At 45.8% G+C, this 13,347-nt stretch overlaps 1 protein-coding gene across 2 annotated transcripts in view; it reads right to left on the minus strand.

Moving 5' to 3' along the window:
• The window catches only part of LOC137376531 (ALK tyrosine kinase receptor-like), a 1,023,571-nt gene that overhangs the window by 798,293 nt on the left and 211,931 nt on the right, over positions 1-13,347 (minus strand). For both annotated transcript variants that reach the window (XM_068045253.1, XM_068045252.1), the window contains exon 2: positions 9,203-9,322. In XM_068045253.1, the coding sequence (XP_067901354.1) occupies positions 9,203-9,322 (120 nt within the window). The remainder of the gene's footprint in view (positions 1-9,202; positions 9,323-13,347) is intronic.

The raw sequence follows: 13,347 nt of genomic DNA on the forward strand, positions 1-13,347 counted from the left end.
CACACTCTGTAGCATTGACCGGTCAGTGGCACTGGTGGCACAGAGATGTTTGGAGGGGATGCCAGTTGCACCTCAGCTGGTGCTTCCCTTCAGCCATTCAGAGCACCAGCCTTGGCGGTCACCGAGGAGGATGAGGGTGCCACCATCATCCTCATCGGCCTCCTTGGCCCCTCTGACTGAGGGACCAGCTGTACAGCAGGGCCCAGTGTCAGAGGCTGCTCCTGCATTGATGCCACGGGCATCTCCAAAACTGCCATGTGCATCTCAGCCACAAGCAGAGACAAGTGAGCAGGCTGCCTCCACCTCATTCGAGGCCACAAGGGGAGCACCGCGTAAAAATAGCCAAGTGAAGAGGCCACTGTGTCGAACAGAGCACTGAGTGGGATGCTAGGGCTTGCCTCACCTGTAAATGTGCACTTGCCTTTTTCAACACTATTTAAATATTGACACATGATGCCAGATGAGAGAGCTTCCATTCTTTAATGGCAAGACAGAAAAAGAGGAACGAGCTGGTGAAAGGAAGAATGGGTCGTTGAAGGGGGGCTGTTAAACCCCCGGACAGATGTGCAGCCCTGTTTAGCGGTGAGTGGATCTATTCCAGGCTGCGTCTTGAATGGAAATGTTCTCACAGGCATCTTAAAGTGAGTTCCAGACCATGTTGTCCTCCTGGGTTAGAAGGGCTCAGCTGAAATATGCCTGGATCAGATGATCACTGACGTTGACGGCATCCTGACGAGACCCTCAAGTCCTGCTCAGCCGGGGCACCTCTGTGCTCTGCATCTTCCTCCAATGAACTGTGTCATTCCAGGACCTAACACTCTTCAAAGCGCACAGCTCTCTGGAGGTCCATGTTATGAAAGCGCAGCAGGCCCACACCACAATGCACGAGACCCTTACAGGAGTGTATTGTAGGGCACCACCCGACCGGTAGGGGGAACCGGAACCGCATCTTCAGAAGGCCAATGGCCTGCCCAATGGTGGTCCTTGTGAGCAGATGGCTTCAGTTGTAGTCTCTCTGTGTCTCTGTCTTGGGGGCTCACAGAGGAGTGATCAAAGGATTTCCCTTGTCCCCAAGAATCCATCCACGGAGTTTGGGGGGGTGGAGTGAAGAGCTGCAGCAGGCTGGACTGGTGGAGGATGAAAATGTCATGGCAGCTGCCAAGAAAGCAAATGCACACTTGCAGGAATCTCTTGTTGTGGTTGCAGACCAGTTGAATGTTGAGGAAGTGGAAGCCCTTCCGGTTAATGAATCTCACTGGCCAGTTACTGAATGCCTTGATGGCTAGATGGTCGATGACACCCGCACCTGGGGCAATCCAGCGATGGAGGCGAAATCCACTGCCCTCTGTGCTTGGGAAACCCCATATGTCTGGAATTGAATGTACTGTCCAGCTCTCACAAAAAGGGCATCGGTGACCTGCAAGATGCAATGGTGTGCAGCCATTTGTGAAATGCCACCAAGGTCTGCAGCTGATCTTTGGAAGAAGCCATTGGCAAAGACATTCAAGGCCACAGCGATCTTGACAGCTACTGGTAGGGCATGGTGTGCAGTGCTGCGAGGTGTGAGGTTTTTCACGACGAGGGCACAACTCTCACTGACCATCTGCCTGGAGAGTCATTGGGCTGCATTTTACAGTCCCCGATGTCGGGGGTCGTGGCAGGGGGAGCTGGAAAATGCCTCCGGGAGAGGCCTGCCACTGGTGGGTGGGGAAGCATGTAATTTTCTCTGTGCGGGAGGCGGGGGAGTGGCGTCAGAGTAATTTAATTGGTTTAGGGGATGGTGGGAAGGGGTAAAGTTTAAGGTTTATGAACTTTGGAGGGGGACGGTCAGGTGCACCAAGTAAGTGTTTTGGGTGGTGGGTGAAGGGAAAGAGGGCAGGTACTTAATTCTACAGTTATTAGGGGGAGTGGGAGAGGGTCAGGATCAAGTTATTTAATTTTTTTAGAAACAATGTCCCTTTAAATTTTAAATTGCAAGATAGGGCGCGAAGCCCTTTAAATATGGCGTCCGAGCCTGCGCAGTGGCCCCCCCAGCCATTTAAATGACCGCCATGTTTAATATCGTGGCGGCTCCAGAATATGCGGTCCGTATGAGCAGACCATCCTAGTTTAAGTCATGTAAAATGCAACCCATAGTCTCCTGCGGAACGAGTTCTCGATCATCTCAAGTCGGCTCCATCTTCAGCAGTAGATCTTATGCTGAGGGTATGGCCTTCATTGCCTTCCTGCTCCTCGTCTTTCTCCTCTGCACTCCATGCCCGGGGCTCTGTCTCTTCTGCTTCTCCTCATTGCCACTTGGCTCAAAATCCGAAAGTCGCACTCCCGTGACCAGCTGTTGCCTTCCTTGCACTCAGCTGGACTTCCAATAATGTCTGGAAGCTTTACCCCTCCTCTTATGCCCCCGCGATGCTAGGAGGGTGATGACCCATTGCACTGCCTGAGCACATAGCGACCACTCTCCCCACAACCTGTGCACACTCGATGGCACCTGTGTGCCAATAGCTGAGTGTCCCAATCCGCTGTTCTCCCTTTTATGAGCCAGCTAATTTCAGGGAACAGCCATGACTGGAGCCCCGCTGTGTTGCTGCCCCAATGCACCTGGCCTGCCCCTGATCCTGTCTGCAACCCGTGTGCCCCCAACAAAGTCCCAAACTGGCCTTCTAAAACCCCTCAATAAGCTCCTTAACTAACTTAATTGACCTCATTGCTGAATCAGGCAGGTTTCTGGAGCCTTCCCCCATCCTCATGAAACTCGCCGGCAGTGGGAAAGGCAAACGGAAATCAGCAAGCTGGCTTTCGCCACTATTTTCAGTGCCCTGCCTCCATTGCTGCCCCTGGTGAGACCTAAAAATTCCTACCCCATTACACAATAACAATCATGCACATGCACCAGAGAACAGTACGAGCAGGTCAGAATTATAGAGTGCCGAGTTCCAGCAGCATCGCCCAAGTAACCGACTAGTACAGGGTAGTTTAGATTAACGGGCTTTAAACAATTAACTTCATAGTGTAAACTGTCCTATGAGTATCGCAGTCAAATCACATTGGTACGAATAGGCCCATTATAAGCGGTGCGAACTATGCTAAAAAGGAAATGATTTACTCTATGAGCAAATTGTTATTAAATACAAACTGGCAGTAATGGATGTGATTTTAAGCTGAAGTTCTGCATTTTATCTCAACAGCTCTTTCGCAATTGTCAGTTCTTTTAAATATTGATGAAGTTTGCATGAATTGGAGTCGTCTATGGCTTTAGAAAGCAAATACTTTAAACTAACAAATGATCCTAAGTGCCCTGAAGTTGACTTTTTTCATGTAATTACATTTTTGTGCTAAGAGCTTGCTATTTATTGTGATTATAATTGTCTTAAGTATGGCAACATAATTTCATTTCCAAATAGCATGCAAATCATTTTATCATAAAAAATCCATTACTGTATTGAACTCTTGAAGGGATCTGTATTGTTTTTGATTGTTGCTGCATTTAGTATCAGCACAAGATCTCAATCAATTAGTCTATATTGTTCATTCTTACACATCAGGGCTATATTTAACGGAGCAGTGCAATAATTACTAATGACTTTCTGGAAGAGAGAATTTTGTTTTATTGGTTTCAATAGCTTACCAATAACTAAAACCCTTTTCCTAATGAAAACAGAAGCGGATAGAAATGCACATACAGGGTAGGAGGCATTTGAAGGAGAAAGGTAGGCCAAAGTTTTTGGTGGGCACCTTCATTGATCCTGCGTGAAAATTGACAATTGTAACATCGACCTGTCTTTCATTTTCAGAAACTGACTGGGTTGCAGTGCATTTCCAGTTTTATTTCAAATTTCCAGCAATCAACAGCGACTGCACTTAAAAAGGAATTCAATGAGTGTTAAATGTTTTACATCTAAGGACATGAAAGGTTGCTAATTCAATGCAAGCGTACTCATAAATGCAAGTTTGTTCACTGATTTGTTTCCATAACTAATAAGCCCTGGTGATTAAAATTCAAATATGAATCATAATAACATCTGAAGCAAGAAAGAAATCACCCAATCAGACCCAGTCCATCGAATCATTAAGTGTTACTTTATTGCGTTGGTTTTACTGCACTTAGTTCTGACATTCCATACAGTGCAATAAATGCACTAATTCTATTCTGGCACCATCTGTTGGAACTTCAGGGTGATGCCACAATCCCAGTGGGGAGAAGCACCTTTATGGTGCTCATCCCGGTCTGGAAATTACAAGTGACCAGCCAGTAATTTTCTATCAATTAATTTTAAGGGACAGAAAATATTGGACACTGTGCCTGAAATGCACTGTATGGTACTGTGAGTGCCAGACCATGGAATCACCACTTTCAGGACCACTTATATTCCAGTAGAAGCAGTTAATTAAATTCTGAAGCTCCTAGTACTGGGATTAGGTTTAAGAGAATGAGCCAGCCTTCTCGAAATGGGGCAAAAGAGACCCCTGATAATGACCTTTTAAATTTAGAGGTTAGGAAATTGCCTCCCTGGCTCGTCTGAAGAGCCTCAGCTCTCTGCCTGTCTATAGACAGGAAAAACCCTCCAACAACATTTTCTGCTGCTGGCATTAGTGCCTCCGGAACAGTTGGAGAAAGCCAGACACTCTTCAATATGCAGCAGTTTTACATTATTTAATTCCAGCTCTGCTTTTGAAGTTATGACTGCTGTCAGTGGCAGTCCAGTACTTTAAAGGGACCATTTTATAATTGCAGATAGGTTCATACCAGTGGAAGAGTTAATCACTATCCTCTGACACAAGCTTGAAATTGCCTTTGTCGACATCAGACTCAGCTGCGATTTTCCGTCTAGCCTGTCAACACTCACCGTCAATTTGCATATAGATAATGCCAACTTAGGTGAGCTACCAGGAGACCTGTACATGTGGAACAATGACCCAACAACAAGTTCAGGAGAGGATGAGAGGAAACTGGCTAAATAAACCTTTTTCTTAGCCCAGGCTGGTGACTCAGGGAGTTAGTTTAGAATGGTCATGTGGGATGTTGTGGAAGAATTCCAGCTTTGGCTGTGACAACCTCGACAAGTGGCACTGGGACACCTTGCATTACCCTAGCTGGAATTTTACATCGGGCTGGAGGCCCCAACCCCAGCAGCAAAAGTCGGTGGCGAGCCTGCCTCTGCCATGCTTGGAAGCCACGCCATGATTTTAATTGGCCTCGGGCAGGACTTCTGCCCTCTGAGGCAGGAAATCCTGCCTCCTAGAGCTGCTGGCCAATCAGCGGGCCGGCAGCTCATCAGTCCCAGCAGTGCCACCGGCAGTGGTGGTCACCACTGGGACTGCACCCAGCCAGGACTGGCAACATGGACGAAGCCCTGGAATGCAAGTAAGTGTGTTGGGCCTCACCGGGGACAATCAGCTGGGCCTCGGCGAGGCAAGGGGTGGGGGTTGCTCGAGGTGGGGGGTGGTGCTACAGTGGGGACAACTTGTGCTGCTGGGCGGGACCCTCCGTCGGCACAAGATGCCCGAACAGGAGGCCCCTTCCACAGCCCACAAGGAAGCCGCCAGGTTTTATTGCCTGGCCTTCTGAGCTACTGAACCGCCCGACTGCTACTGGTAATATACCAGCAGGAGGAGGCCCTTAAGTGGTAATTAATTGGGCGTGTGGGCGGGCCATTTGTCACCTCCCACACGCCTCGTAAAATTTCACCGGAGGCGGGAAGGCAACAGGAACAGCACTCCCCACCTCCCACTCAGTTTCACCCCCCTCCCACCCCCACACTGGCCTCCAGCCCACACCTGCTGGGGATGTAAAATTGCGGCCCCCAACTCAGTCAGAAATAAATTTCAATAGAACAAAAATTGGACAGGTTCTACTGTGCTCCACTCCAACAGGCTATCATACAATGTTGAAAATTTCCCCAATGTATGTCATGAAGGAATTTACATGTTTGCAACATTTATTGAAAAGTATGTTTACAAGAATAAGCTTCAGTTTTAAATAAAATTAATTCTTATCAGGGTAAGAAATAAAGAAACTCTTTTTGAATCAGTAGCTTCAGTTGGAACTTCTGTATGAGCTCTTACACAAGTTTAGAAAGCATACGTAACATTACGTATCTTTTCAAATTAGAAATTTTGTCAAGCAGATGGTGCTTGGAGCAAGTTTTTTTTTAACATTCCAGAGTGAAAGCAGTTCTTGCAAAGTACTGTTTTGACAACACTTCTCACACCGCATGCTAATGCTAACATGGTCCATTTATTTCATGCCCAACTTGTACTTACCCATCCTTTATACTCTCTCGAGGGCTCTTAAAAGGGTTTAGCACCACAGCAATATAAAACAAAGCATCACTAAACCTATAAACAGGTAACTATAATACCTCTTTTGTCAGGTTAATGATGGATGTTAATTGAGCTGAGATCAATTTCATCACTGACATGTAGTAACAAAGTGATGCAATAAGATACTATTTTCACATCTGAACGATAATTACTTTGTGCAGAAGCACTTCATTTTGTCAAGGAGGTATTTAATAGTTCTCGAAAATGGAATGATGTGTTGCTTTGCATCCATGGGTTTAATCTATGATCTTGTGCTCTTCAATATGAAGCCTTGTTTAATAAGTCTGTGGGCCAGAGACATGATGGTAGCGTGTTGTCACGCCATCTCTGACCTGAGCTTTCGAAAAGCGAGGCTCCCTGCTGAATATACTCTCCCACGAAAGCGGTTTTAGCCACAGTCAAATGTGCTGGATATCGACTATGCAAATCTGTCAAACATATTCAACCCTTGAGGCTGGGAGGTACATGGGTTAGCACACTGTCCTTTCACCTTTGGGTTTGAATCTACGTTGGACCAATGTTAGAGCAATCTCAACCCAAGCTGTGGACATACAGCACAAAAGTACTTCTAATTTGACAGTCTCACCCAGAGTTGCCACAGGATAATTAGTGTAGTGTAATGTAGTTTAGAAACAGAAAAAATGTCACATTGGCACAGTAAAGGTTCTCTAATGAGCTCCGAATACCGTTGTCTGATTAAAGACAAAATAATAGGAATTATTACATAGAATGTAAATGAGCAGGTGCTCATGCATTGCTTGGTTGCTGAGACCATGTACAATTCAGTTTCCGTCTGGAGCACAGGCTCTGCATCTAGACTAATTTTTGGATCATCAACTTGGTCAAGTCATGTGGACAACTTGTCTCCCAATCTTGATTTTGAAATCTGGGTAGCGAACAGTTTCCATTTTAACTCTATCGAGATTAAAATTGGAATAAAACAGAGCAACCTCTCTATTTTGTCACAATGCATACTTCTAATTTCAATGCTGTGTTAACGATAAATAGATATTCCCCATTATAAGGACACAAGGCCAGATTTTATTGGGGGTCATGGCATTGGGCTGGAAGGCAGGGGGGGAATATGCCTTGGCCCTCTGAGAGACCCTGTTGCTATTTAACGCTAGCTGCTCACTGTTGAGGACACCGTCTCTTTAAGGGACGAGCTCCCACCTCCAGAGCTGCCGACCTATAGGAAGGCTGGTAGCTCTGCAGTACCAGCAGCACCACCAGGACCAATGGCCACTGTCAGTACTGCAGAAGGCCCTGCAGTACTAAAGAAGGCAATGACAGGACAGGTAAGTGGGGTCGGGGTCACCGAGGCCATTCAGGCAGGCCCTGGCAACGGGGTGGAGGGGGTGCAGTTGGTGAGGGTGGGGGTGGATCTTCCCGGGAGGTGGGGGCCATCATCACCAGGAGTACCACCAGGGTCCCTGGATTGTCCCAAAGGAGGGACACCCCCCCGACTCCGCAAGGAGGCCATCAGTCTTTACCTGGCGGCGTCTGCATGCGGTGGCAGGCCCGTCCGCCTTCAATAAAACTGAAGTGGAGGTGGGTAGAGGCTCCTAGGTGGCCAATAATTGGCCATCTTAAGGGCCTCAATTGGTCTGGGGCATGTAGGCGATCCTTGGTCTTCCTCACCCCGGACAAAACGGCAGTGGGCCGGGACGTCAGATACAGCGCCCCTTGCCATTTTGTTTGCCCTCCTGCCTGTGTACTCATCTCCAAAGGCAAAATAAAATCCTGCCCGCTGCCTTCATAAAAGAACTATTTCCATTTGAGCAAGAAGAGCCAATAAAAAAACTTGATGAGGAATCTTCACCAAAACAACATCATGTACAATGATATATTTAAATCAAATTCAAATCATAGTGTTGGATAAACAAACAACATTTTTACCATAATGAAATGAGTAACGGCTAAAACAGCAGAACAATAAATTAGCATCTGAAATAGGTTAACATATAGGGCTGGATTTTGTGCTAGAGCCGGGGTTCCCATGCAGGGCCATAAAAGCAGGGGAAAGCCCGCCTCAGCCTTCTTGTACGCCCGGTCTTTTTAAATCAAAGTTTCAGGAGTTGGGATCCGCTCTCTTTAAGGACAGACATCCTGCCTCCATGAGCTGCCAGCCAATCAGAGTGCCAGCAGCTCAGCAGTATTGGCATCGCCACTGGTAGTGGCGGCCACAACCGGTACTGCAGAGGTCTTGGAACCAGGCTCAGCACTGGAACCTCAGAGCAATGGTCAGTGAGGCGGGCTCACCGGGGCCAAACTGGAAAGCCCTGGCAAGGGAGTTGGGGAGTGGGTGGTCTTGCAGTCTAGGGGGATGGGGGGTCCCAGGGGGTAATATGGTTCCCGGCGGGGGTCCTTTGTGAGCCACAGACTGCCCACGGAGGAGGGACCCCCCCCCCCTCAAGCTTGCAGGGAGGGCGCCTCATTTTAAAAGGCGTCCTCCCCATGTCGTGGACGCTCCCCCACCACCACTGGTAAGATCCTAGCAGCAGCAGAGGAAAGAGGTCCTGAATTGGACGTTCATTGGCCACCTAAGGGCCTCAATTGGCTTCTGGGCAGGAAGGCTGTTGTCAGCCTGTCCCGCCCCCGGGTAGATCACTTGGCGACAGGGAGGCAACGGGCCCTCTGCGCCCCTGCCGCGATTCTCCGTGCCCCACTCCCCACCCCCCCCCCCACCCCCTGCCTCTGACCCCTCACAGGGGGACACTGAAAATGCCAGCCATTGGGTGTAACTTATCATCAGAATTGACGTAGTTTTAATGGAAGTTTCTCAAAACATTTTCAAGAAAATATCTCTTTATGCTTAGTCATAATAATGTTGCTTACTCAATAAGGATGGTCAGTGTTACACGTTTGATAAGCTACTCACCATATGGCCTTTGATAGGTAGACACAGGTGTTTCATCTTTTAGCAGCCAAGTGAAGTTCCAGGTAGTCAGATTGTTATTTGCAATCCACCTATTTTCTTCAGATTGAGGTACTCCAGTAACTGTAAACACAAAGAACATAATTGACATTGTTTTAAGGTGTGACACTTAAAAAGGGGGCATTTCAAATTCTGTAAAAGCATATACTCCACCCTTAACATCCAATGGATGCATGCAGTCAGTGCACAAGCTATATTAGTGGGATAGCAACAGATTCTCCTCGTCTAAATTCAGCCCCCGTTATCCTACTTCTATCTTGTTGCTTGTAAAATCCTACTTTCAAACCTGCTGTGTATGGCATCCAACACCAAACCCATAGCATGTCCTATCTTATACAAAGCTGTTGCTGCAAGAATGCCTTTGTTTCCTGTGATGTGGCGGTAACCATTAAAAACTAGCACAGCCTCCCCAACCTCTCTCTTCAGAGGTTTCACTCCCTCACAGTAGCTGTTACGATTCAGTGAGAAATGTATCTAGGGGTCTGTTACTATCTTCACCTGGTCTTATTGTAACAGGATTTAATTTTAAACACACTGTGCTTTGAGCTCCCACTTTGCAAATCCTTGTTCACAACTTTCCAATTATAAGGCAAAGAAATGAGCACAAACAGGCTTTCTTTGGTTTAAAGGAGAAAGATGAAATTTATTAAACCTTAAACTTAAACTCTAATATGGCTTACGCCTACGGATATACCACGCATCCACGCTAGCATTCACACGCGATATATACATGCAGATAGGGACAAAAAAGAGGAGAGGAAAATATAGTAGAGAGGGGTTTGAGGCAATATCTTGTTACGGTGCTTCAAGCTCACTGTAATCCTTTTGTAAGCAGGCTTCCTTTTCGTTGGGGCCCAGTAGTCTTCTAAAAACCTTGTTCACATAGGAAACCTTTCTCTCTTTGAGTTTCACGTGTTTTCACAAGATTCAGTTCCATGAGAAGGAGATGGAAGCAGGCAGACAGGAGAGGAGGTAATTCTTGCTTCAGTTCCAGGAGAGATCTTCACTCGATGAGCACACGGCTTTGTCTGAATTCAAATCCTTTGTTGCAAGTTCAAATTCTCTGCAATAGCCAGTTTGTCATGTGACTAAAACAGGTCCGACCACCACTTCTTTGTATTGGGGAAGCAACCCATTGTTCCAACACTGCAAGGACTATGCAAATGTCCTTCCAGTCAGGGCTTGCAATTTTAAGTTTTAATGTTCATGTGGCGAAATAATGTGTGCCTCAGTCTTGGTAGGTGGAGGGTTTGCCTAACAGTAGCAATAAACATTCTATATTTCTCCAGTTAACGCTTTGGAGGGTTTGTGATTTGAAAGCCCTTGTAAGCCCTTTTCACCTTTCCTCCTGACGTATTGCATGATTGAATACTCGGTTATTAGTCCCATAGCTACAGCAATCAGCTGTAATCTCAAATCCTTACCAATCTGATAAGTGGTCTTTCCACACAATATTTAGGGCATTATAGCTGAGATTCTTCATTCGGCTTCCTCTACTGCTACAAAGCTGTTTTTAAAAAAAATTGAAAAATAAGCCAGTATCAAATGCTTTTCGAACCTTTTTGTCTCAGATACTAGGAACTGAAATTACTAAGCTACACTAAATCACTGACAGCAAGAATGGAGAAATGACGAAAGCACACATGTTTTAGAAGCACCATGTGACAAGAAAGGGACAAGAACTATAAGAGGACAGTGTTTGTGGCAGTGGGATGTTCACAGTTTTGTATACATTAACTGCTGTAAACTAAAGCAAATAGTAATTATTATGGTCCAAGTGATGATATCATATTACAGGTTTGTGAATTTTCATGACTCAATCAACCCAAAGTTTATTGAGCGAATATTTCTTCATCCTAATTCTGTCTCCATCCAATTTAATAAGGATTGTTCTGATAAGATTTACAACCCTACTTAACTGAATTCCATCCTTGCTGACTCCCAATGTAGACCTGATTTCAGGCAATGTGAAAGTTAATTGGCAGGCATAGAATGCCAAATGACATTTGTATGAGTTTTGTAACCTTCTCCTGAAATTAGTCATATTGTTTATCTTCTGCCAGTAGACAGAGGACAGTTATGAATATTTTTTTTAGAACTGAAGAGAAAGTGTACAGCTTTGTAATGCAGCAGCTTAGTGCTTCAATGTGATGTGTCACAGAATGGGAGGATGCAGTTTCACAGTCACATTAAGCCCCACTGGGTCCAATTGTTGACCTGAGCACTGCTGCCAAGGGAATTCACCAAGCTGAATCCGAGTGTTTGTTCACAAGGATATCTAAAGAAATTAGAGGGAATTTCATCCCAGAACCGTCCTTTATGCCGGTCAATCATCTCCAGCAGGATAGCGAGCCAGTCAACCTTTGGCCAGTGACAGGTAGGTATCAGGGAAACTTGAGAGGTAAATTTCCTCAGAGACTCTCCCTTTCTGCCACCGTAATTCAAACGTGACATGAAAGACATTGATCACAAGTCGTGGGAGTCAGTTGCCAGCATTCGCCAGAGCTGGCGGGCAGCCATAAAGACAGGGCTAAATTGTGGCGAGTCGAAGAGACTTAGTAGTTGGCAGGAAAAAAGACAGAGGCGCAAGGGGAGAGCCAACTGTGCAACAGCCCCAACAAACAAATTTCTCTGCAGCACCTGTGGAAGAGCCTGTCACTCCAGAATTGGCCTTTATAGCCACTCCAGGCGCTGCTTCACAAACCACTGACCACCTCCAGGCGCGTATCCATTGTCTCTCGAGATAAGGAGGCCCAAAAGGAATACAAGAACACAGGAATTAGGAGCAGGCGTAGGCCATTCAGCCCTTTCAGCCTGCTCCGCCATTCAACGAGATCATGGCTGATCTTCTACTTCAACACCATTTTCCAGAATTATCCCCATAAACCTTTAATATTTTTAATATGTAGAAATCTATCAATCACAGTCTTGAACATACTCAACGACTGAGCCTCCACAGCCCTCTGGGACTGAGAATTCCAAAGATTCACCACCTGAAGAAATTCCTCCTCATCTCAGTCCTAAATGGCCTAAATTCTGAGACTGTGTCTCCTGGTTCCCCAACCAGGGGAAACATCCTTCCTGCATCAACCCTGTCGAACACTAAGAATTTTGTATATTTGAATGAGATCACTTCTCATTCTTCTAAACTCCAGAGAATAAAGGCCCAGTCTATCTATTCTTTCCTCATAGGACAATTCCTGCATCCCAGGAATTAGTTTGGTGAACCTTCGTTGCCCTCCCTCTATGGCCAGTATATCGTTCCTTAGGTAAGGAGACCAAAACTGCACTCAATACTCCAGGTATAGTCTCAGCAAGGCTCTATATAATTGCAGTAAGATATCTTTACTCTTATACTTAAATCCTCTTGTAATGAAGGCCAACATACCATTCGCCTTCTTAATTGCTTGCTGTACTTACATGTTAGCTTTTAAGGACACCCAAGTCCCTTTGAAATTCAACACTTCCCAGCTTCTCACCATTTAAGAAATACTCTGTTTTAAAGTGGATAACCTCACATTTCTCCACATTGTATTCCATCTGCCAAATTTTTGACCACTCACTTAGCCTGTCCAAATCCCCTTGAAGCGTCTTTGCATCCTCCTCATAACCCACACTTGCAACTGGTTTTGTGCCATCTGCAAACTTGGAAATATTACATTTAATCCCCACATCCAAATCATTTATTTAGATAGTAAATAGCTGGGGCCCAAGCAGTGATCCTTGCGATACTCGACTAGTCACAGCCTGCCAATCCAAAAATGACCCATTTATTCCTACTCGGTTTTCTCAATCCATGTCAGTATATTACATCCAATTCCATGTGCTCTAATTTTGTTTACTAACCTCTTGTGTGGGACCTTATCAAAAGCTTTCAGAAAATCTAAATATACCACATTCACCAGGTCCCCCACCCCTAATCTATTCTGCTAGATACATTCTGAAAAAACTCCAACAGGTTTGTTTAACATGATTTCCCTTTCAGAAATCCTTGTTGACTCTGCCCAATCCTACCATTATTTTCCAAGTGTCCTGCAATGGTTTGGGTACGTAAAGGTGTTTCTGCCAAATGAACAAGGGTAGGCAGG

This window comes from Heterodontus francisci, chromosome 13, assembly GCF_036365525.1.
Source record: "Heterodontus francisci isolate sHetFra1 chromosome 13, sHetFra1.hap1, whole genome shotgun sequence".
Lineage (NCBI taxonomy): Eukaryota > Metazoa > Chordata > Chondrichthyes > Heterodontiformes > Heterodontidae > Heterodontus > Heterodontus francisci.